This window comes from Lytechinus pictus, chromosome 2, assembly GCF_037042905.1.
Source record: "Lytechinus pictus isolate F3 Inbred chromosome 2, Lp3.0, whole genome shotgun sequence".
NCBI classification, from domain to species: Eukaryota; Metazoa; Echinodermata; class Echinoidea; order Temnopleuroida; family Toxopneustidae; genus Lytechinus; species Lytechinus pictus.
Genome location: NC_087246.1, coordinates 16,075,804 through 16,102,250, shown reverse-complemented (window position 1 = coordinate 16,102,250; position 26,447 = coordinate 16,075,804). Strand labels below are relative to the sequence as shown.

Sequence of the window (26,447 nt, the reverse complement as noted above, 5' to 3'; positions counted from 1 at the left end):
CATTTAGTCTATCATCATTCTTGTTGTAATCAAATGACAACAAAAAGCTTACCTTTTTATGACCATTGGCTAATGGCTTTGTAGGCTTCAACTTGGTGAACTTACTTCCCTTTTCTTCTTCCTCCTCTTCATCTTCTCCTTCTTCCTCCTCCTCCTCTTCTCCATCTTCCTCCTCCTCTTCTTCTTCCTCTTCATCTAGTATGAAATGAAAACCCCAAATTAACAAGTACTACATTAACAAACAATTAATTCTAAATTACAGCTGAAATATGAATCTTTATAGTTAAGAAACCTTCATATTTTTAAACAAATTTCAGTGAGTTATGAATTTTTCACCATCCTGCACTAAAATAAATAACATAATGAGTCATACAAAGAGATCAACACCTGTAAAATACGAAGGTTGAGTTTAGAAATTGAATACAGAAGAATAACAAATAACATTACAGATGGTATGCAACAAATAACATCCAGTGTCGGGGGGGGGGGGGGGTAGTTAACACAGACTAATATTACTTCAATCACTGGACTATAAAATTCTCTTTATGAATTGTTGAACTTGATTTCCTAAATTTTCATGATACAATCTTTGAGACTGGTTGTAAAATAATGTTCAGCACAAATGAACTTCCATATAAATTATGTGCAAATGCTTGACAGATCAATATATAAAATCAAACATGCTCACGAATTTCAATAGTTCTGTTTGATTCCTTATGTATCAAACTGTGAATGAAATTATAGCAAATCAAAGAGAATGTACCTATACGTTATCAGTGGCAAACCACTAGGATTGTCACAGTAGCTGTACAGATTGGGTTTATTATCCGCAGTGGGAACGCCAGACTGGTCATTGATATACCAACCCGGAGCAGACCATTCTGGTCTGACCTGCGATTTTGGAATCTATTGCATTTATTTAAAGCACAGATATTTTTTGAAATAGAGTAGATTTTCATTTTTCCCCCATGGAATTGCTTAGGTATTGTATGACCTGCCACCTGTTAAGGAAATACTTTAATTAACATTCATGTAATTATAGCAGTTAACAGTCCTATATACCTGATTCTTGGCTGACTTGAACATTGCTATTAGCGGGATCCAAGACCTGTAAATGAAAATGACAAGAAAAGTTTAAGAAAGAAGTTCTCTAGGTCTCCCTAATTGCTAAAACATATTTTTGAAAAAAAAAATATAAGACTGATTCAGAATCTCTAGCATTTTCTAAGTTGTAAATTAGCTGAATATAATGTATATGCACGTCGTCAGAGCAACCACAAGATCAAGTTGCAAAGATAGCGGTACAGATTGTGTTTACTATCCGCAGTGGGAACGCCAGATTGGTCATTGATATACCAATCCGGAGCAAACCATTTTGGTCTGACCTGCGATCTTCATATTTGATTGACAATGTAAGGGTGCATTCATAATATAATACATTAATAATATGATGATGATCATGTATTGCATTAGTTTTCACTCTCAGTATTAGGCCCATATTACATATGATATTACAAATACATGGATGAATAAATAAATGAAATAAATGAATAATACAATTGGATGTCAAGAAAATGAAGCAATAGGTTTGCTCTACAGGGAGTGTAGACAGTGCACACGTCATGTGCTGGGCAAACCAAATGCAATAATCAGGGTAATAATCAATAACTGTAACAAGTGGAATGCCTCTGGCCGTCTCACCTGCATCACGCGATTCAATATAGCAGCAGTGCTGATTTTGAAAACTACTATAACTCGCACAAGATGTTCAGTGATACTTGGTTACTCTTATTTCCACGTTTTATGAACTAGACCAATACACTTATAGAGAAATGATGGCAATTCAACAAATACCCCCAACGTGGCCAAAGTTCTTTGACCTTACATGACCTTTGACCTTGATCATGTGACCTGAAACTCGCACAGGATGTTCAGTGATACTTGATTACTATTATGTCCAAGTTTTATGAACTAGACCAACACACTTTCAAATTTATGGCTGTAATTCAACAAATACCCCAATTTGGCCAAAGTTCATTGACCCTAAATGACCTTTGACCTTGATCATGTGACCTGAAACTTGCACAGGATGTTTAGTAATACTTGATTACTATTATGTCCAAGTTTCATGAATCAGATCCATAAACTTTCAAAGTTATGATGGTAATTCAACAGATACCCCCAATTCGGCCAAAGTTCATTGACCCTAAATGACCTTTGACCTTGGTCATGTGATGTGAAACTCATGCAGGATGTTCAGTGATACTTGATTAACCTTATGTATAAATTTCATGAACTAGGTCCCTATATTTTCTAAGTTATGATGACATTTCAAAAACTTAACCTTAGGTTAAGATTTTGATGTTGATTCCCCCAACATGGTCTAAGTTCATTGACCCTAAATGACCTTTGACCTTGGTCATGTGACATGAAACTCAGGCAGGATGTTCGGTAATACTTGATTAACCTTATGGCCAAGTTTCATGAACTAGGTCCATATACTTTCTTAGTTATGCTGTCATTTCAAAAACTTAACCTCAGGTTAAGATTTGGTGTTGACGCCGCCGCCGCCGTCGGAAAAGCGGCGCCTATAGTCTCACTCTGCTATGCAGGCAGAGCTGCCAACCTTGTGCAAGCAAAAAAAGGAATCATTATGGCCAAAAAAAGGAATTTCCAACAAAAAAAAGGAATGTGTTAAAACGAACCTTAAAACCAAATGCGACAAACATCCAATGCAAAAAGTATGTATGCAGTGAACAATTAAAAAAAAGTTAATCTCTAGGCCTAGTCTGGGCTAAGTAACAGAGTGTTACAAATTGGACCCTTAGTCTTGGGCCGTTTGATATAATCTACCAACTTTAATTAAGTCAGTAGCAGGGCTTGAATTAAGAATTGAGAGGGGCAAGGCCATTTTTAAATGGGCACTTTTAGCTTGGGGCAACCGGCAAAGTGGCCTTGGATGCCCCAAAATTTCAAGGGGTATCAAGGCCATTCTATTAAAGGGCATGAAGGCCACTTTTATTCTAGTCAAATGGGCACCTAGGCAAATTTTTCTAAAAATGACAAGTAGGCCTTTCATTTTGTAGTGCAACCTACTCCGGCACTTATCAAAGTGAAGATCTGTCGAGAAAAAAATCTTTCAGGGGCACCAAAATCAGTTCTGGTGAACATTTTTAGGGCTCCATTTTTCTGGGGCTTCCTTTCCACTTCTAAAATAATTCATTGTTTTATGTTGAGTTTCCTGACAAAACTACCAAATTGTAGACTAAAAGAAAAAAAAAAAAGTTGACATCAATTCAGACTTCTCTTCCCAGACCCAAGTAACATTGTTTTTGCCAAACAGTACCCTTTAAAATTAAAGTGTCATAAAATGGAAGTGTACATGTAACATTCCACAAATATAGAAAAATTATTCATAAATCAATCTAATCTAAAATTCAAATAGATCTATAGATAAGAAGTTTAAATCATTCCACAAAAGTCCCATCGTAAATCACTTCACGATGTGCACAGCTCAGCCTCAATCACACTGCACGCACACTCAATCATCCCCAGCAGTGACAGCACTATAGAGCAGACATCTAGGCCGCCAGAACCGGGGAAGAAATCTTCCCATTCCTGCTAAACTGAATGCTAAAGTGCCGACTTTTTTAATGAATTCCAAAGGCAGTAGGACATCTCTCTAGTATAAATCATGTGAAACTATCAATAAATGTTGAATATCACCCTGAATTATTACTTCAGGGGACAATGAAGAACTTTCCAGGTCTTTTCAAAGCCGAATTCATCGTATTTGTTTGATACGAGTTGATGAAAATTAACCAGACAGTACCGTTATCTGAAGGGAATTGATCTTAATCAATTCAAGAAAATAGCCTCAAAATGTCATTTCTTTATCACCACAATTAATTTTAAAGTATATGAAAAATATCTTTTGATGATTCAATCTTCAAGATATATGATGAGTATTTTTGTAAAATTTTGCAAATGGAATAATAATTTCCCTCAAACCTCCAAATCCCCCTCCATTACAAATGGACTATTCTCTTACTACATTTGGGGAATTAACCTACCCAATTCATCGTACTCCTCGCTCTGCGCTGCAAGAACAAACGTTGGCTCCACTCACCTGAAGAGTGTTGGCCCGTGCGTAAAGACAACGTATTAGCAGTAACGTTAGATCTAACATTCGGCGGAAATCTGATTTTCGGATCGTTTTTTTGTACATAAAACATCACTTTATAGGAAAGAAATTACAAGCAAATTTAAGATAAAATATATAAAATTCAGAAATATCGTACTTTAGACCGCAGTTACTGTTATTTCCTTTCAAATGATGATCAAAACATAATCATCCTCGATCCTTTCGTTTGTCATCGTAAGTTGCCATCTTGGATGACGTCATCATCCTTACAGACGTATTTACCAGTCGCTATACATCGCGATTCGTACCATGCATGCCGCTAGCATATTCAACTAACGTATATGTACGTGCACGCTATCAAATTATTAAAGTGCGTTGGAAAACCGGCCGGCGGGCGACTACACACGCGCAAGTACCAGGCTCATCTCGGGCTCAACACGCACTCCACATACATACAATTATGTACACACATTATTAAAATTGTCAAAAAACGTAATTTGAAAAGAAAAACCATAATGCCGTAATTTGAATGAAAAAACGTAATGATTACGGCAAAAACGTAATGGTTGGCAGCTCTGTGCAGGTGAGACAAAAACACTAGAAAACATTGTATGAACGTTGAGCTGTGTGTTATTGATTTGATGTTGTGTTAAGTGTTGCTATTATCATTACTGTCATATGATTGCTATAGATGTGGACCTACATCAAGTAGCTGCTGCAAGGCAGGCTGTGTCATGTGAGGGCAAATCATCTTGAAAGCGAGATCAACCACCGTTCTTAGGAGATGAGAAGGTTTGGAGAGTAGACTAAGAAGGATCTCTACAATGACCTCTACCCACTCAGGTTCTGTAACAGAATGGCAAGTGGAAAAAAATATGATGGCAAAGAGCAAAAGTTGTGTGAAAAAAGTATGAAAAAACAACATTTTTTAAAAATCAAGGTTGAATAGTAGAAAGAGATAGAGAGGTTAAAAACTCAGTGAATTTTAAAGTATTAAATTTGAAATCAAGGCTTTCCATTCACTTTTAAAGTGGTCCTCACTGAAGAAATATACAGTTATTCCTGTGTATAAGAAGCACCATAACACTTAATTATTTCACCGAGGGGGTGGGAATACATCTGCCTAAAAAGTAGGCATTTAACACCAGATTTCGGGTAACAGGAAAGTAAAACTTTGTCTTTTTAAAGAAAATGTTCACTCTGACAGGTACAGATAGTCTGATTATGATAACAGATCTTCTGAGTTTTAGGAGTGATGGGTTCACTATACCCCCATGTATTACAGAACCATGGAAAGAGATGGGTTACTCTAACCATGGGCGTTGATGGGGGAGGCACCGTTTCTAAATTGTTTCTCTTTCTGTCTGATGGCAAGGAATAATCACTGTGACAGTTTAACCCTTATTAAACTTGGGGGGGGGGGGGGGTCAATTTGACCTCCCCCTCAACAAATTTTGTCACTACGCCGCCGCATGAATTTTTTTGACTTCGCCGCTTACTGACTTTACTTTCAAGTCTTGCGCATCTTTTGAGACCAAATTTGCGACGCCCGGGTACGTGGTTCCAAAATTACGCAACATTTTGTAAGTGCATGTCAGACCAGAAATTGCTCAAAAACGTGATTCCGTGTAAAAAGTCAATGCAAATTGTGTTTTTCAACCAAAAATCATGAATGTATGAAAATTTTATTTTTGTTGGTTTAAATGGATTTATTTTACGCTATTTATGATCGCAAAAGGGTCCTCGACAAAGTTCATCGGGAAAAACAATAAAAAACAAAAGTTTGAAAAAACAAAGAAATACATAATTTAAAAAACAATAAAATACATTAAAAATTAATTACATTTTTGCTATTTTTTTGTAGATATTTGTTAGAAATGTAATAATTGATACTCCCACAAAAATTAGCATTCTACTAGTTATATAAATTGAGTTAAAGGCAAATACATACACACAAAAAAACAAATTTATGGCAAATTTCATATGCTTATTTGCATAATTAATAAAAAATATTAAAGGAGAATGAAACTCTTGGAGCAAGTTAGCTTTTGTGAAAGCAGAAAAATTAAAGAATAAGATCAACAAAACTTCGAGTAAAATAGGACTAGCATTAAAAGAGTTATGAGCATTTGAATGTCGAGATCACTAATGCTATGGAGATCCTCCCATTGGCAATGCGACCAAGATCTGTGATGTCACACACGTACAACTCTCCCATTTGGACACTGAAAATATACCCCAAAACATCTCTTTTTGCTCATTCTAATCATATGACAAACGATTCATCAATGATATAATGTTGTGAAACCTCTGTACTTGTCATCTCATAAAGAGAACACCTCACCTTGTGATAGACTCTATAAAAGTGAGAATATAAGTGAAATAAGTACTAAAGTAATGAGGGAGTTGTACGTGTGTGATATCACAGATCTTGGTCGCATTGCCGTTGGGAGGATCTACATGGCACTAGTGATCTCAATATTCGAATGCTCATAACTTTCTTATTATTCATTCAATCTTCCTCAAACTTTCAGCAATATGTTTCTTTGATTTTTCTCTTTTATATGGATTCAGCTGGTTTCAAGGGTTTCATTCTCCTTTAAAAAAAAAAAATTTGAAAATTTTACTTTACACTCTTGTAGTTTAAATCTGGCTCTACGCGCGGTGCAAATTTTTGCGGTGATTGCGCAATCAGCAGCCGAGATCTGAGGGGGGGTCAAATTGACCCCCCCCCCCCCCCAGTATATACTGGTCCAAAATAGCCCAGTTAAGATAGGGTTAAATGTCTGATGGCAAGAATTAATCACTGTGACAGTTTAAATGCTTAGAGACATTGTACAGCCACTACACAAATACACAATATCATTATAATTATTATCACTACAATTCATTTGCAGGTGCAGGTGGTGGGATGGAAGTGGTGGTAGTAAAATCTACATTCCAGTTTATCCAAATTTCATTTTCACCGTCCATGAAAGAAAAAAATGAATAATAACTTAGACCATAGTTTCTCACCCTAGTAATCTATAATCTTCTATTATTCATGCTACTCACCATCTTTATCCTTCTTTGTTGATCTTCTCCTTTGTTGAGCCCTCTTATAGCATGACTGAAGGTCCTAATATATATACAACAGATGAAAAAAATATATATTAGGGCTTTGGGTTATACTGGCTTGTGTTAAAACAGACTTATGATTTCTTCTGTTTAATTAGAATCTATTTTTGAAATGTTGCAAGTTACATACTATGGTAAAAAGCAACTGATATTGTGCAATTTGATTTGCTAAGAGCATATTTGCAATAGAATTCAAGCACTGGCAATAACTTTCGTAAATCAGATCCACTACTCCTCAAGATATTATATTGACCTCTATTCGCATCATTTATGCACATGACTTCCTTCATTGAACATTTGTCACATGAAATCTCTATTTTCACTATTTTCAGAATGCAACTGGATTGTTGTTTATGCAACCATTGCTCCTAAAATCTGCACATTAACCTAAAGGAAATTCTGAGCAAAGACTAAACCTGAATCATAATCCTAATTGTAAAAGTAATCTGGGCCAAACACTGGATCACAACTCAAACACGAACCATATTTTCCATGACATCAAGGAAAAAGTTTCATAGAACTTTCAGATAAGTATGCATTAGGCACTTTATAAGCAAGTGTAATATTTGTTATAATTATTGTCGGAGTGAAAGGTGGTTGCCTATAAATATCATAGATATATATTGCATCTGGGAAAGTACAGGGCTCAAACAATTGTTTCATATTAGTAGACTTGAAAATGAATATATGGAGCAAGGTTCATGTAAATAGATATTCTACCAAAAGTCGTAGAATATGTTAAGACTTTGTAATGTCTCAAAGTTTGCAAACACTCCAATTCACAAAAATTCAAGTAAAAAAAAAATCAACATGAGGATGTATCTGAACATCGTCAGAGCAACCACATAATCAAATTGCAAAGATAGCAGTACAGATTGAATGAGTGAATGTGAAACTGTGAATGAAGTTATAGCAAATCAAAGAGAATGTATCTATACGTTATCAGTGGCAAACCACTAGGTTTGTCACAGTAGCTGTACAGATTGTGTTTATTATCTGCAGTGGGAACGCCAGATTGGTCATTGATATACCAACCAGGAGCAGACCATTCTGGTCTGACCTGCAATATTTTTCAAATTCTTGTATGAAAATATTTAAATTCATTGTACATCTATTGAATATCTGCAAATAAAATTACCCCCTCCCCCCAAAAAACAACAAATTAAATGAATGGATGAATCAATTAATATATAAGCTAATACCAAAAATCCTCTTACTTGGAGTATGTCTGCACTCTGCTTGGGTTCTGAAAACATCTGCAGTCCCACATGTAAGAAAAGAAGTTGGAAAGCCAGGCCAGAAGACATAGCACTGGTCTTCCCGGACTTTGCCTGTATGGCTGAAACAGAGTCCATCATGGTGGACCATGCATCCAGTGCCTGAAAACAAGAAAAAAATACAAAACATATAGAGAAATACACACAAAGCGATTTAATCCCCCACATAACACAATTTCTACTGCAATTGAAGGAGGAATGCAATGTCTATATTTGGACCGGGGATGGGGGAGGGGGGGGGGTAAAAAGGAAGAACATAGACATTTCTGCTGAAAGAAGATCTGTCCAACATTCCACACTAACATTTCCAAATTCTCACCACTGGATTATACTTTGATTGTGAAAAAAACCCAGAATTTCATCCAATATGAATTGGAAATTTGAATTCAATTTCAGAGAAAAGAGTTTTTTAAGGTAAGTCGCACCCATGAAGTCATATGCACAAGTACACATTAAAAGCTTTGATGGCCATTTTCATTTATAAAGTGATCAAATCATTTGCAACTTAGATTCTAAAAACCCTCAGAGAAAATATATTGTTCTTATTGAAAAAGTAGAATTCATTCAGTACCAAAACACATGTTTCTCCAGGTTTGAACGTCAGGAAATGTATCAAGTACTTCAGTCTATATCAACCACACGATCGGGTTGTACAGAAAAGCTGTACAGATTGGGTTTCATATCCGCAGTGGGAACGCCAGATTGGTCATTGATATACCAACCCGGAGCAGACCATTCTGGTCTGACCTGCGATTGTTTGGACTAATGTTTGAATGACTAGAAACATCAGAGCAATGAAAAGCGGGAACAGAGTCAAATTACATCGCATTTGATACATTATGACCTCACTGACAATCATTTTTAACAAGTTTACTTGCATATTATATCTTACCTTGCCTGGAAACTCCACATTGCAGGTGACACCTTCACTCGTAAAAAGTTCCTATGAAACAGAATAAAGAATGAAGAATATTTAGTTCTTGTGGTGAAACAAAACCTGGCAGTATCAAATTAAATGTCTCTCTTGACTGGCCTGAAATTTTTGTCTTTGATATTGGCCTATGGGTATTTTTGGTGGTCCTTTAATTTGTGGTGGCTGTAATAAAGAAATAAGTCTAACGGAAAAGAAATTGAAATTGACGGCCTGCTGATCCTTGTCAAATATAAAAGTGGATAATCAACTACACAATCTAGGTGCCCATTTCATGAAACTTGTTAAAATAACAAATTTGCAATTTGAAACTACTGAAATCAGAAGTAGTAAATTTAATATATAAATTGTGTATGTGTAATAATAACAAATCTTTATGAAATAGGACCATGTTTAAATACAATCTGTATCAATCATGGTCAGTGAGTATGAGGTAGTCATACTAAAAAAACTGACAATAGACTAATCAAAGCCAATGCATCATTTTGAATGCCCTACCATTGGTCAGTATTGAGTTGGCCTCCTGTGACTGTCTCAGTTTCTGTCGTCCATGCAAATTGAAACCAATCGAGTTCAGCATCACTCTATTCAAGCAAGTTTATTTCAAGTATTTTTCAAGGGGTAAAAATAGAATACACCTGTACATGTCAGGAAATGTATCAAGTACTTCAGTCTATATCAACCACATGATTAGGTTGTACAGAAAAGCTGTACAGACTGGGTTTCATATCCGCAGTGGGAACGCCAGATTGGTCATTGATAAACCAACCTGGAGCAGACTATTTTGGTCTGACCTGCGCTTTTCTGCTTTTGATATTCCGGAAGGGAAATTGGTACCCTGCTTTTCAAAGTCTGTTGAGGAATACCAATGCAAAATATTCATACAAATATTTATAAATCGGAAATGTGTTTTAATAAATTTGATATAAAGTTTCTTTTTAAAGTTATATATCAGTTCATTGACCCCATATGATATATGACCTTTGCATAGTGACCTGATTTACAATCATCCACTTGCCTATACTGAATAAGCATGTTAATTTTATGGAATAGGGGCTTATACTTTCAAATTCATCTTGAATTTCTGCTATGCAGACAAGAAAAAAAAATGGCCAAACCATAATATTTGCAAAAAATCTTTGCAAAAATGAGATGGGAAGAGAATTCAGTGATCAGTGAATGGTGACAGTAGACCCTATTTGACTGTATCATTCACCTGTGCATAATGACCAAGTAGGGACACCCACAGCTCTCCACTTGATGTGGTTCCCATATGTCTTGACTCGGGACTAGATGAGCGCTCTTCACTTTCACTCTCCATCTCTGCAAATGAAAAAAATATATATATATCATCAGTTCACTATGGTGAATTGCATATATGAAATAATTCAATATGTTGCTTGTATGTAAAATCTTAGTACGGTGGTGTGTCATGAAGCTATTCATATGTTCACTTATATGACCGGTGACCTGTTCTTAGGTGCCGAATCAGAACTCAAATCATTTTGATTTCCATCAGCTATTAAAGGCAATATAATTGATAGATTGTTATATTAAACAATCATCTCCATCTGAGGTAGTCTATGTTGTCCAGGCTCATTGGTACATCTACTTGTACTCAGAGTTTTTAAAGAACTTAATACATTAGACATAGACTATACAAGTTATATTAAGTTGCAACATTAATTTGAACATATCTAAATGGAAATGTATCTATACGTCGTCAGAGCAACCACAAGATCAAGTTGCAAAGATAGCGGTACAGATTGAGTTACTATCCGCAGTGGGAACGCCAGATTGGTCATTGATATACCAACCTGGAGCAGACCATTTTGGTCTGACCTGCAATGTGTTAAGGGTAGAATAGATATTCTAAACTTAAAGACGAAACAATAGATGGCAGCATTTCCAAAACTAGCATGAAATTCTCTTCTCTTTCTCACTCTTTACTTCATAAATACAACAACCTCGTTTTTAATCTACTTCATTCAAGAAACACCAATAAACATCATCTGTGGACCATACCTTCTGTACCTGGTCTGAGGGAGATTGTACTGAGGACACCAAGAGCTCCATAGAAATGACTGCTTATCACCTTACAGAGTTCAGTGCTAACAGGGGTCTCAAGAACGCTGGAACACTGAAAGTATAAAAATAAACCAATTCAATTGGTAGTTTTATTAAATACGTAATTCCAACCCCCTATACATTTACTTTCCTTAATTTTTATTTCATAGGAAAGGAAAGATGGTATTTACAACTTACAATCACTCACAAGATACAAGATATTGCTTGTAATTGAATTCAGTGGAAACTATTACTCTGAAGTTACCCCCCATACTTGCCCTTCTGTCTGCAGAATGTGTAACACATATGACATATACAAACATGTACCGGTTCCAAAAATAGCAAGATAAGAAAGTTTGTGTTCAACAATAACATAATATCTTCATTCCTTGCCGTTAACATTAAGATATCAAAATTGTCTTGGTAGGTGTGTATGCACCACAAAGCAAAACCTTTTTTTCTGAAGATAATGACAGTGCCTTACCTCTGGAATGTCTGGTTGTGCTGTGTCTACTGTGAAGAAGGCATGTAAGAAGAGAAGCCTGGTAGCATCAAGCAGCCAGTCTTCTTCCCTGGGAATCTTAGGGTTCTTGATCAAAGTCAACACCTATAACAAAGAGTGAGAGGGATATGGAGTTAAAAGAAGAGGGCATAAAGTAACATAACTGAACGATAGAAGGAAAAGAAAACATGATCTCCCTTTGAAGTCTGAGATTCTTGATGAACGTCTTTACTAACAGAGACTAAGAAAGATACCAAAATACAACCAAAGACCAAGAAGTAAAAGAAAGTAGCACATGGGTGACATTACTGCTCATTGCGATGATTTTTACGATTGATTATACAGACTGATTAACGCAATCAGTAATAAAACTTGTCTCTCCAATCAATTGCTAAGCCACTTACCTGCATACAGATCCATTTTCTGTCTTCATCAAGATTAGGCTCTTGCATTCTGTGACTGGATAAGAAAACAAAAGACAATACTAAAATCAATGAACCAATCATAACCCGTCATTCAGGTAAGTGTAAGGACTTACCAAGGAATGGCTCAACCTATTACATTGGTAAAGGCATTGAATTTCAATTTTCTTACTAATCATAAATCATTGTCAGCATCAGAAATACCTCCATACAGAGACAATATACCTATGGGATAAATGCAGAGTGCAGATTGAGATGGGCCCAATTCATCAATTCATGAAAAATAATATTTGTAAATTCATAATCCAAGCAAGCATCTTCCTTCTTCCTGGCAATCCCTACCCTCATCCCTTCTATCTGTAGCAGTATTGACACAGGGTGAATAGCTAAATAGATCAAAACAGATTTAATAACCCATTGACTAAAATTCACCATCAATCCATGTAAACAAAGCATTTATAATGCCCCATCTATCTAGTAAAGTATTCTATTAATTCATCATGTCTTTTTCTACCATTTCTGAATATGAAATCTGTATTCATATTTTCAAATTGGCAACTTTGGCAAACTCTGTATTCAAAGGTTTGTAAAGATAACAACAACACAGTATATGCAATGTGCACTCAAATAGGTAAGGTGTAAAAAATATATACCTTATACTTGCTGTCCCGCCGTGAAATAACCTCTTTAGCCATTTCAGATACAGCTTCACTGCTCCACAATTAAACTGAAGAGATGAATAAGAACACAATAATAAAATTTAATGCACTGTATATACCTGACAGACAGCAAAGTTTCATAGATAACAAAAGAAAAACATAAATACATACAGATAAAATGGGTAAATGTGAAATTAGACAATCAAAAGAAAGTTCCAATTAGTGGGACCAAAGAACTCTATTGTTAATCCAGATCCCATTTGATGGACTAAGGTCTGCACACTTAAACTATGCTCAAAGATTGCTGACTGCCACTGTACTTCATAAAAAAGACAAGGTTGTCCCAACCTTTGGACTTGCCAGACACGGTTATAGGTAATGCAACAAGACTGGGTTATAATACTTCTAAATCAATACAATACATATCAATGGGATTCATGTGTATAATATCTTAATATAGAGTAGTATGATGGAAACATATATCCTTGGTACAAGCAAACTGTTATAAAAAGAAAGAACATGATGTTCAGCTTAATAAAACCATGCTATGAATGTATCAGTACTTCAGTCTATATCAACCACATGATCAGGTTGTACAGAAAAGCTGTACAGATTGGGTTTAATATCCGCAGTGGGAACGCCAGATTGGTCATAAATGTACCAATCCGGAGCAGACCATACTGGTCTGACCTGCGATCTGGAACTGAGGGGATGTGATCAAATTTTATTCACAACTTCAAAAATGCTTTAGAACACATATATCTTAAATCTGTTTAACTCTAATACCCAGACTTTTCTGAGATTGTAAGGCCAGGGGGGGGGGGGTTAATTTGCAGCCCTCCCCCGATATCGGCTAACTTAAACTTACATTACTGATGATGGAGTAAACTGTCTTTGACTTGGTGATATCATCAAACTTCACATGCCCAGGTCTTGACAACAGGCATTTGGCGACCGAGAACTGTACAAGTGGATCTTTGATGTTCTTTACAGCATTTGCTAGATTATCACTCTGTGGAAATATGGAAGACAGAAAGCAAAATAGTGATTAATGAAATTAAATGGCAACATTCATTTCAGAAAGAATAAAGGAAAGGACATTGAACAATAATTACTGTGTGGTTCAGATGCATTTGGTACGATAACCTAAAACAACTATGGTAAAACACATTTGGTCTACAATAAATAACCATTTGTGATAATCATTTACTTTGATGGTCTCATTGACACTCGGTTTACTTGGTTACTTTTGATTTGTCTAATTTGATCAGGGGACCGTTGCAGAAAGAGTTGCGTTTAAACGCAAGTCAAAAAATCAATCGCAAGTCCCAAATGCGCGCTGTTGATTGGTTGAAAATCAAGTTGCGCATGATTTTTAGAGTTGCGATTGATTGCAACTCTTTCTGCAACGGGCCCCTGACCAGTTTGTTGGTGATGGAACATTCTCTTCTTGGTCAATTGCTAAATTATTGCAACAGATAAGAAACAAATTTAGGTGAGAATAAAATCACAAAACAAATGATGAATGACAAATTGGAACTGTCCAATTTTCTCTTGAGTCTATCTCTAATCCAAGGCTCTTGCAACAAAAACCTATAAGATTAGCATCCTATAACTTATTTGTATTTACCATTTTGAGAGCAGCTGAATGGAGAATAGCCTGCTTGTTAGCCAAGTTGTTGATCATACTACGGATGAGCTTCTCACTAAACAGTGCCCTCAGTTGTTTAGCTTCAGACAGGGGGACTGCTCGTTCCAGCAAGGAAAATGCCAGGTACTTTGTTTCGTGTTTAGAAGTGCACAGACCATCTGCGTACAAACAATTTTTTACCAATGAGTAGGAATGTTATTTTCATGATACAAATAGCCAAGAACTTCATATATAATTTAATACAATATGCTGAAATTTCTACTGACATTCTAAAATTTGAGATATCAAATGGAAGCTCAGAGAGAAACATTTTAATGGCATTGTATTTTCATTTTCAAAATTAAACTCATTCATGTTGTCTGCCCATCATAGCAGGTAATTTACAGGACCACCTGCAGCAGTTTCTGATCAGACATTCAATATCCGCAGTGGGAACGCCGGACTGGTCATTGATATACCAACCCGGAGCAGACCATCTTGGTCTGACCTGCGACTTTCTACTATATATTTCCTTTTCATGACTGCCTTGCCTACAGTGTCACCCAGCATACAGCAGGCATTGAGCATTGTGAGTGCTTAGCATTGCGACTGGCAGGAATACATTCCTGGGGGCCGTTGCAAAGGAGTTACCATTATGGTAACTTTGCCATCCAATGGTAACTTGCATGGGGACAATGGTCAACAGCCAATCAGAATCAAGGATTCCATGGAAGTAAGCACTGGGTGGCAAAGTTACCGTAATAGTAACAGGACCCCAGGAGTGGAGAATGTGCAGAGTTCATACATGAGAAACACTGTAGCCAAGTATATAACATTGAATTGTAAAGAAGACATGAATGTGTAAATAATATGATATTAGAAATGAATTCATATAGTGAATCCTTCCCCAAGGAGTGGATAGTCCCAAAGAAGTAAAGAAGGAGAGTATGTGTGCAGACAAGAAAACAAGTGATGAGTAGGAATGATAGTAAAATATGTAATTTGGATTGACTGATTTACAAAACATGGGATTGACATGCAGTATTATGAAAGTGGAACATAATCATTATGGGGGTGGTAGTCCCACAAACTTACCATCTACAACAACCTTCCAGAACTGAGCCACTTTTGATGAATCCTGGAAGACCAATGCTAGCAACATATCACACACTGGATGGACAATAGGATGACTTATCATGGTGGATTTCTGGAAAATGAATAAAATTCAAAAGGAGGTTCACGAGTAATAAGCTTTTGACTTGTGACTCTTTGAATTTTGAAATGAGAGATTATCAGTAAACCATCATGTTGCAATGCCAAACAAGTATGCAGATAACTAACAATGAGTTTTTGATATTAAAGGAAACCAAAATCCAAGAGAATCTTATTGGAAAGAGTAAAATGAGAGGAACAATTCAAAACAAGTTTCATGAAAATCGGTTATGAAATAAGTGATTAAACTAGGAGTGATTTTCACTATTGATTGCATTGGTCAAATGTATAATCAATTGTATAATAATACTAATTAATGATATAGACTTTAAGAGCACAGAAACTTTTCACTAAAGTATTATTCTACTACACTACATAAGACTCCTAAAATTCTCAAAATGAATCATGAAAATCAAATATACAATCTATAGTTTGAACCCAGTCATTCTACATACTGTAAGAATCTGGATGATGTGGGTGAAGTTGCTTGGGTGAACCAGATCAACATGGCCATAGTGATTCTGAAGAAACTTGGATTTCACAACGTCCTAGAATGAAACACAAAAAAGGCAGCACTCCTCAGATTTAAATCAAATTGGAAACAGCATCAGCATTGTACATGAACAATTTATTTGTTATTATTGTCACTGTTATTCAATTATTATTTCTTATTCATTTAATTATAATGGAGTTCAGAAGGTAAATAAGTTTTCATGTCACATTACCAATATATTATGAGCTGCCATAGATCAAAACCTTGGGAAAGATTAGTGAAAACTTGAGGAAAGGCAGACAGGGAGAAGGTTAATAAAGACGTTGTATTTCAGACCTCTCTATTTTCCTGGCAATGAAGAGCCAAAATAAACATCAAAATTTTCACTAGCCTTACCAAGAACATGACTGCAGTGAAAGATCAAATCAACTTTTAAATATAAAAAATATTTATTTATCTATGACTGGTCGATAATCAACTAGATTCTGTGATAATAGGGGCATGCAAATAATTAGAATATAACAAATATCTTGGGGACTTACTGGAAACTTTTGTCTGCAGACCATGAGAAGGGCCAAATTATTGGGTGAGATATCCTCCCATCCTTGCTTCAAATCAGACTTCAGCATAGGCCATATGTGATCAGAGAATAGCTCGGCCGATGACTAAAGGGTTTGGAATACAAACATTGCACAATTATATTCCGTTCATGTGTATTGCATAACGTCTTCATGAGCTTTGACAGTACTTAAGATATTATTACCCTGGCCTTAGCCCGGCAACATTTTAGAGTGCACAAGCATTTCAAGGAATTAATTCCTACATATCAGGAAACTCCTGTAAATTATAAGAATTTATTTAAGCATCATAATACCCAATAATTTATTTTATGCAATCTCCCCTGCTTCAAGTTCTCATACATGTAATTCCACAATCTATAACTCCCTGGAAAATTTAAGCATACAATTTATAAAAAAAAACACCACATGAATATTAGGGATGTTTATCTTAAATTCTCATACATGTATTTATTAAATTTCATCTTACTTTCAGACAGGGAGACTTAACTCTGGTGGTACATAGAATTCATGCACACATAAATAAAAAAAAATCTTTATTCTATACGACTACATTACAAAATATAAATTCTATGCACTGAATACAATTAACAAGTAAATAGGTCAATAATATCTTTTCTCCATTTTTGAGTGGTAGTTCAGGCCTAAAAAATATTGAGGCTGCAAGAGCTGTTCAACAAGAACTTCTCTCTCAACTACATCAATAGTACTTACTCTCTTGATAAGGTCAATGACTCCTTGAAGACAAATCAATTGCAGATATGACTTCTGTTTTGACAAGGCATGTAGCTGCTCTAGGACGTACACAGAATCCGCTCCATTGTGCTGAAGATCAATCATATATTCATACATTACTTTGCAACCCCTACTCCCTTTTCAACTACCTTTTGCCATGGATGCACTGGGGTAAATATCACGTCGCTATTGTGTTGGAGGTCACATTGTGAGGTCAAAGGTCATTTGAAGTCAGACATTCAAGTTTACCAGCAATACTTTCTTGTGCAATCAAACTTGGTTAGGGATGCACTTGTGGAAACCTTCATGTTAAGTAGTCACAAGTTGGCAAGACACAATCTGGCTATTGCCTTGTTCTTGATTAATTCAAATCAACATTTTGTAAGAGGCAAACTTGACCTTTAAGCAATATGTACCTATTTTTCTTAAATAGAAGGGATAAAGCAGACTTGTCTACTTGTATACACACCTTGTTGAGTCTCCCACTCTGGATGACAGCAAGATAGGCAAAGACTTGACCAAAAGCATACTCCTTTTCTTCCTGTTTGTTGCATATAAAATATTTACAAATGAGATGAATCTTCAAAATAAAGTTATGATCTGAACTTAAATAACAAAATATATCAGTAAATGATGTGGGCTTAAATCACATCACTACTACTTTTTTTTTTTAATGATGCAAAAATGAAAATTATCAATGCTTTTTTCATTGATATTGCTGATAGTCCTAGCAAAGCTGGCTTGCGAGTTTTGTATCCTGCCTAAAGAAGAAACAAATCAAAATACACATCTGAAATGGAAACTTAACCCTTTGATTTGCCTGTGGGAATAAAAAGTGCTTTCCAGTAATGTTTGATCAACATTTTCACCCATTTTCATTCTTTGTCCTTGCTAACATGCAAATAAAGTAAAGATGTATAGATTTTATTTTTAAAAAATACTGCCAAATACATGGACATTACAGGGAAGCATGCCCCTCCCACTTCTGAAACCAAAATAAGAAAATAAATCAGAAAATGGGTAGAATTTCAAATAACATTTCGCATGCTGTTTATTTCATAGATCAAAAGGTGCTCCAGGGATTACCAGGTTTTAATTTTGAAGATTAAATACATTTTATAAGATATTATTTAGGAGTGTGTCACAGATACCATATCCACCAAGCTCGCTTCATGTCTTCTTGGCTTACCATACGACAATTGATCATTAGGTTTGCATGTTATCAAACAGCCTATAAGTGAGGAAATGGTAATGCTTACACTCTTCTTTCCAGACACCTGAAGTTCTTGCTTCATAAGTTTGAATACATCTTCCAAAGCTATCTCTTTCACCTTACAAAGTAACTGAAAAAAGGAGACAAAACATAAAAACAAGGTCAAGTCCATCCCAGCAAAAAAAAAAAATCATATGAGAGAGAAAAAAGAATAAATGACATTTGCAGTTTTGTGTTAAGCCACAAGGTAGGCACATCATGGATGATATGAAAATGAGAGTTGACAATGTCATGCAATCACCAGTTTTTAATTCATGAAATAAGAAACATTGTGAGTTTTTGACATATGACAATAAACAAAAATTGAATTCCAAGTGGGTTTAAACTTTCTTATATTTCATCAAATTTTCATGGAATTATCATTGTAAGGCTTGTTTCATCTTTTTAATCTCTTTTATTCATATCAATGTATTGTAGAGGTGGGCTTGTTTTTAAAAAAGGATGAACAAGAAATACAGAAATGATAAAATTACAGATTCTAAAGCACTGGGCTTGCAGGGCAATTTTGGATGTAATACCCATTTACAGGTATCGCCCATCACCAAAATGAAATGTATTTATGTGATCAATATGCAATGCTCTGCATATTTCGCCCATTGTTTGGTATGGTGATGTGAATATCTCACTCTCCATGACCTGAAAATGCTTGAAGCCAGCAACAGAATGAAAGTTTGGTGCAATACAGCACAATTGGTTGAGGCTCATAGATCTCTGCAGTTGTATTTTGTGTATATACAGTGGTTGTAAAGGGGTACTACAGACCGACATTGATATCTGAATAAATGGAATAAAATTCAGCGCGAGCTTAACCTTCTTCTTCTTCTGGAAACAGTACAGTCCACCGTCTGGTGTATTGTCGTACTGGTGAAGTGCAGCGTGCAAGTGTATGTACATTATCCGATAAAAAATTGCTTACAGCGTAAATATTTCATTTATATCTGATAACATATAAGTTACCGTGTATTGAATTTTAAAGGTACAGTTTAATTTGTTTTCCCGGGGAATCTGACACCATCTGGATATATCCAGAATAGAACAAGATTTATGACCATCAGACGTTATGCAATGGCACTAGACATGCCTGATGGTCATTACCTCAACTTTCTCTGGTCAGACAGGATAGCGGAAGGATTTCTCACTGGTTCACCAAGTTTGCTTCCCAAAAGAGGATCCCGAAAGATTTCTCACTGGTACACCAAGTTTGCTTCCCAAAAAAGAGGATCCCGAAAGATATCTGAAATTTTGCTGGGACTACAACTCAAGTCATCAATCCCACCACCTCCCCTCCAATTTTTTTTTTTAATTAAAAATAATTGCAGCATTTGCCTTTGAAACTTACTTCAGTAAGGGCTATTGCATAACCCTGTCTAGCACCTTTCCTTGATGAAGCTAGACCTCGCACAAGTCTTCTCAGACTATATGATACCTCTGAACAGTACTCATCCTGGATAAAAGAAAAACAAAAACAGTTGATCTTTATAATATTGCATTGTGGTACAGAATACGTAGAGGATGTTAATGATTTTTCAAAACCGATTTCAAAATGTACCTGATAAATCGATCAGTTTGGCCATCTCAAGAATGAAGGAAAAGTTCTTGCAAAGGAATTTTGCTTATCGGTGTCAAACTGACAACAGAGGCCAGAAGAAAATTAATAGGAGAGAATCTCTGTGATGATCACAACTAGGCCCGAGTCATTGATTATTTTGTAAACCGGTGTTCGAAAGCTTCAATTCGATCAAAAATCGATGCATTGAATTTTGAAGGCGGGAAAATCAAATATTTTCATACATGTGGCCAGTGCAAGCCCCCCAGGAATAAAATCAATCCAATATCCAACAATTAGAGTTATCTAAAGGTAAAGTACTTGATCAAAGAAGGGAAAATGGCCATAATAATTGTGCAAAATGGTTGCAGTCAACTTATTTGAGCAAATGGGGGACCGAATCTTGTGCAACATTGTCAGCCTACAAAGAATGTGTTAAAGCCCTCTTTCGTGCATTCAAAAATAAAATAAAAATAAATCCCGCAAAACAGATGGGCACAAAAGCTTCCTCTCATCTCCTTACGAGTTTCCTAGAAAATCAGCTGCGACTAGAAAACGTAAACATGTTGACCATGATATGGATGTTGAAGCTGGTCCAACAGTGGCATCAGTTCTACATACATCGATGGAAGATAAGGATAATGAAATAGGTCAATTGCATACATCTTTTCAAGAGAAGACAGGTGAGCTTGATGCTGCAAGGATTAAACTTGAACAACTCTCCTCCCAGTAAAGTGAAAATCAAGACATCAGAACATGATGCAGATGTACAAGTCTTCTTGTCTGTCATCTTTCCAGCAATGTCTGGTCTTCTAAAAAAACAATACGGTGAGCATCTTCCTGGTGGGGTGCACTTCAGCCCCTCTCCAGACATGTATGATGTAACCAAAAGTGTTGCAAAGCATAACAAACTTGCCGAACGTGTCCTAGCATATGCCGACCATCTTCCGAGATCAAGGCCAAATTCGAATCACCAGAGTCAGGATGATTATGTTCTCATTGAACAAAACTGGTCAGTGGATCAACATGAAGGAGGAAAGAGACCGTCAGAGACTAATCAAGGAAGCTCGAAAAGATGCCAGGAAAATGAAGAAGGTATATGAGAACGGAGAGAAGCAATTGTCCAAAAACGAAATGATCTGCTCAAGGAGAAATTGAGAAAAGAAGCGAGGAAGGAAAAGCAAATAAGAGAAAAAGAGTTGATGACTCAGGATATAATCTTCTATGACCCGTGGCAGAGCAGAGATCAAGTTGAGCAATCCATGCTTTATATCATTTGATTTCCGGGTTTCGGAGCGTCGCGTGAATATGCATGAAATTGCCAAGTCTCGATAATTTTCGATCGATACTGGAGTAGCGATGCCACACAATCCCCTCATTTGCCAGACCCTATTCCAACAGTACACAAAACAGGGGTGGATGAAATGATGTCGAAATCCCTTTTTTCACCATTACATTGTTATATCTCAATAATATGATTGAAAATGTTTACCATTCAATGTTTGTTCCTTTTTTGACGAATAAATGTGATTAATTAGAGGAAATCCAGTTTTCTCACTTCATTTTTTTCCACCGTAGTTCATTTCACGAAGCATTTCTTGTCACTGGCTATCTACTTCCGGGTTATGAGGGTGACCTTTTTCAGCTTGATTTCAATGTTTTTCTTACCCACAATGCACTGCAACATGGCTTCTCTGGAAGGTAAGAACTTTGGCAACTTTTTCATAAGAAATTTCATATTTTTAAATACTTTTGGGGGGCTCTGGAACGGCAGATTTTGATAAACTCGAATTATAGGTGCGATTCAGAGCTGTTTAGCGCGAATAGTAGGGGTATCTTCAATGATGCAGCACTTTTTATCTTATTTGTTGAATCGCGGCGAATGACACCAAACTTGTAGTAGCCATTCAGAGCCACGAATTTTAGCGAAAGCGGTAAATTCAAGGGAAAGTCCCTTCTCAGATTCCGTAAATATCGCCCCCAGACGCGTCCGAGAACCCGGAAGTGTGTTAACGTGTAGTCCCACGTACTGAAAAATGTTGATTATGATGAAATATTGTGAAGAGTGCGATTTAATGTTTGTGTTTTGGTGAGAGTGGCCAATACTATTTATTAAATTGATAAAAAGTGAGATTATATTACTTTACAAATCTATGGCTGGGATGTGTGTGTGGGTTTGTGTTCATGATTTGCAGGGATGAATTAACAGTTAGTTATGATGACAAATGCTGCCCGTATTATCGTATGGCCATATGCATAAGTGGGTGTGACCAAGCCAGGCTGTCATGTGATGTCTTCACCCCCACTTTTTAATTTGGAGCCTGTATCCCTTGTTAATAAGAGTAAGACCCTACAAATAAAAAGCTTGATTCTAGTTTAGGTTTTTTTATTAAATGATAAATGCACAGATTTATTTATGTTATGACCCTTTTCTCTGCTTCATGTTTTTGTCAAGGCTAGACTATTTTTTTTTTCAAACCATGAATACTAAAGCCCTCCCCCTTATCTCTTCCTACACATGCTCTTATTCAATATTTGGGAACCTTTTACTCATGGTGCAAATAATTTTATTTCAAGGTATATTTTGCTTTTCTCCTTTACCTACTTTCCACCACAGCTGCATCATTTTTGCATTTTATTTTGCATACCCCGTGTCCCAAAAATAAATTTGCCAATTTGAAAACCGCATTATTTGCATGTTTTCAAGGGTGATCCACAGTATATGTTTGTATTTTGTATAAAGAATGAAAGTAAAAAATAAAAATAAAAAATGGCTATTAAAAATTATCTTTGCAAATTTTAATGATTATTTCTATATTAATTACTATTCTAGATTATCTTTTTGAAGTATGGCTTCAACACTGGCTCATTATAGAAGTTCAATGATGATACATTTAACAAAAAACAAAAAATCAGTGTGAAATACAAAATAAATTCTATTCCAGGGGCTGCGGAAACAGGGGGTTTGGGGCAGCCTTGGGGCGTTCAGCCCCGTCCTTCTTTTTCCCAAAATCGTGTACAAAAACAAAAAAATTCCCATCTGATTATGATTTTATGCATATTCACCCCGCACCCCCACTTTCAAAACCTTTCTGCGGCCCCGTCTTTATGATGCTAATCCATTTCTTCCCTACATCCATTAAAAGGTACAGAAAGCGCATCTCGCGCCAACGTTTCTCACGCTGATGTTCTAGATTTCGTGAAGCAGCAGAAGAATGTGACTGCAGTAGTTCAACACCTGAAGGGTATTTTTCAGGATAGGTTGCATAATGTTCCGGATAAGTCAATTGGTTCTGCCATTACAAGAGTGAAGGAAAAACTTCAACGTATGAAGAAGGATAAAGTAGCAGCTGCTCAAGAACGGAGAGACCTAATTCTAGCTCAGGAATTTCGCTTTCCAGTGGCGACGGAGAGTAAGAGGCACCCTAGAGGAGAGAATATATGCGATGATCACACACATTGCAAGTTTGAAGCAGGCACAGCCAAGATCTCCGGTGAACTGAAGCAACAGAGCACTCAACTCCAAAAGACAGAAAGTAAGTTGGAAGTAGAAAAAGCTTGCACGTCCAACCTTCGTGCCTCACTGAAGAGGACAAGGGAGCGAGAGAATTATTATCGAGGGAAATGCACGAAAATGAAACAGGATCAGAAAGATGAAGACAGTGAAAGAATAACAGAACTTGAGACCGAGATGGCGGAAATCAAAAAGGAAGAAGTCACTCTCAGAAGTGAAAATAAGGATTTAAAAGAGAGGATAGATTATCTCACCAACGAAACAATTCCAACGTTTGATGATGACAAGCGGTGTTTTAACACAGAACTAACCACCTGCGTCTATGATTTGGACAACCAAGTAGGTGTAACCAGAGTATGATTGAGAATCTAACAGGGAAGAAATGTGAGCGACTCCCTTCCAAGACGACTGTTGAGAATATGAACATTCAGCGTCTCTGTGTGGCTCAAAACCAGCTTGCGAATTTTCCTCAAAAGAAGACACCACCTTGTATACGGACGAGACCTCCAAATATGGCGAGAAGATATTGGGCTACCATGGATCCGACAGTGACAAGAGATATTACGTTTTGGGTCTGAGGGATATTGCTACCAAATCGGCTTCGGATACGCTTGATACGTTCAAGGAGCTATTACGAGACATTGACAAAGCAGCTGAAGGACGCACAGCGGGGCAAAAAATTCTGAAGAACATCAGGAACACCATGTCCGACAGGGCAGCCACGGAACTAAAGTGGCATGAGCTTCTGAGACTGCATCGGACAGAGGTGCTGCCCAATCTGATTGAAAACTGGGACAACCTCACTGCTGACGAGAGAGCACCACTGGAACAACTAACATCCTTCTGTGGGCTACACAGTCTGGTACAGTATGCTGAAGTGAGTGAGAAAGGTCTTTCTTCAGTGGAAAAAGAGCTGTTTGAGGGACAACAGCTAGGTGCTGCGTCCAAAGGATTTTCCTTCATGACAGTAACAGCGTCATCCGATTGATCAAGACATCCTCAAAGGCATTTGCTCATGGAGGCAACAAGCAATCCGGGATGCATGGTCCTTTCAAGGTATATTGTAAGGATTTCTTAAAGGCTCATCATATGAAGTCGCTTCCCTTGGTTCCCTTGAGAGGGAACAGGTTCAACATCCTGTTCTTCAATGCTGCGTACATCTTCTTCCTTTCGTCACAAATGAAAAGCTTCTTGGAAAGCTCCGTTGATGTGCCCAACAAGTTGCTCAAGAGTGTGAAGGCCGACCTAGAAGAGCCATACGTCTTGGCAGGGTGCAGGGCGCTTGGACTAATCAGCAAGCTGGTCACCACACCCCTTTGGAGGAGCCTAGAAGTCCAAGCACATATTAGATATCTATAGATATATATAGGAAGGTTCTAGACACCCTCAAGCAAGGGAGCGAAAGGCCAGAGGAATTCATGAGGGGACCTGAGTGATGTACATATCAGGGTTGAGGAAGACCCTATCTTTAAGTGCCTAGTAAAACCTAGTGAAAGTGATGGTCTCACACAAACAATTCTTCAGAATGCCCTTCCATCTTTGGCAAAGGTAATGAGCACTCATAGTGAATATCTGACAGAATTTGATGACTCCACAAGAGCAACGTCTACTAGCACAGACAAGCATAATAAGCATGCTTAGCGAGTCTTTGCATACCTTGATCACTTGATGAAGGTGAGACCAAATGCCACCCTGCTTGCAAATGAAGCAACCATTGTTTTCACTCAATGAAACATCCGAGTGGTTGCAACAGATGTCCAAGGAAGAGGCTGAAAAGGTGGTAGACGATGCAAGGAAGAAAGCAAGAGTGGTGCATCAAAATTTCAAGGAGAGTTCGTCAAAGATCATTGAGCAGAAGAGGAAAGGCTTGGAAAAGCAAAAGAAAAAGCAATTGAAAGAAGAAAACTTCAAGAGCTGGAGAAGTACACCACTGAGATCCAGTATTATGGTCTGTGGCAAAGCGAGCACGAAGTGGAGATGTTAGCGTCGCTTCACTCAAATTCTTCTAAGATCAATGCACTAAAGGCTCAGCTGAGATTTCGACAGTTTGTGCTAAGACAGACACCTCCCTCGCCAGACGTGTATCACTTCAGTTTGGAGAGGCTGCTCCTTCTCCTTTGAAGAACTGGCAAAGAATGTGAAGGAGCTGATAAAGGCGGCATTCTCCCTCCTTCAGCCAGCCAGGATGGTGACAAGCCTCTTCTTGTTGGAAAAAGGGTGAGAATTACCTCTGTCAGAAAAAGACTGTATACTAGAAATTTGAGAAGATATGCATTATTAAATCCAGAGAATGCAGCATCACATACTCTACGATTTCACAAATTAAAATATAAAATGAACAGATCTT

General features: G+C 36.9%; 1 protein-coding gene across 1 annotated transcript in view; it reads right to left on the bottom strand.

The window, feature by feature from the left end:
* LOC129284233 (myb-binding protein 1A-like protein) overlaps positions 1–22,273 on the bottom strand; it is a 37,441-nt gene extending 15,168 nt beyond the window's left edge. Inside the window, exons 1-21 of the mRNA XM_064106394.1 lie at positions 22,259–22,273; positions 20,380–20,484; positions 19,027–19,110; positions 18,237–18,308; positions 17,747–17,857; positions 16,997–17,119; positions 16,417–16,509; positions 15,845–15,956; positions 14,750–14,928; positions 13,988–14,131; positions 13,114–13,187; positions 12,443–12,497; positions 12,021–12,143; positions 11,495–11,609; positions 10,686–10,792; positions 9,431–9,481; positions 8,479–8,640; positions 7,199–7,262; positions 4,848–4,990; positions 1,063–1,108; positions 53–195 (exon numbers count right to left, since the gene is read on the bottom strand). Of these exons, the coding sequence (XP_063962464.1) occupies positions 53–195; positions 1,063–1,108; positions 4,848–4,990; positions 7,199–7,262; positions 8,479–8,640; positions 9,431–9,481; positions 10,686–10,792; positions 11,495–11,609; positions 12,021–12,143; positions 12,443–12,497; positions 13,114–13,187; positions 13,988–14,131; positions 14,750–14,928; positions 15,845–15,956; positions 16,417–16,509; positions 16,997–17,119; positions 17,747–17,857; positions 18,237–18,308; positions 19,027–19,110; positions 20,380–20,484; positions 22,259–22,273 (2,121 nt within the window). The remainder of the gene's footprint in view (positions 1–52; positions 196–1,062; positions 1,109–4,847; positions 4,991–7,198; positions 7,263–8,478; positions 8,641–9,430; positions 9,482–10,685; positions 10,793–11,494; positions 11,610–12,020; positions 12,144–12,442; positions 12,498–13,113; positions 13,188–13,987; positions 14,132–14,749; positions 14,929–15,844; positions 15,957–16,416; positions 16,510–16,996; positions 17,120–17,746; positions 17,858–18,236; positions 18,309–19,026; positions 19,111–20,379; positions 20,485–22,258) is intronic.
* Between the last annotated feature and the right edge of the window lie 4,174 nt (positions 22,274–26,447).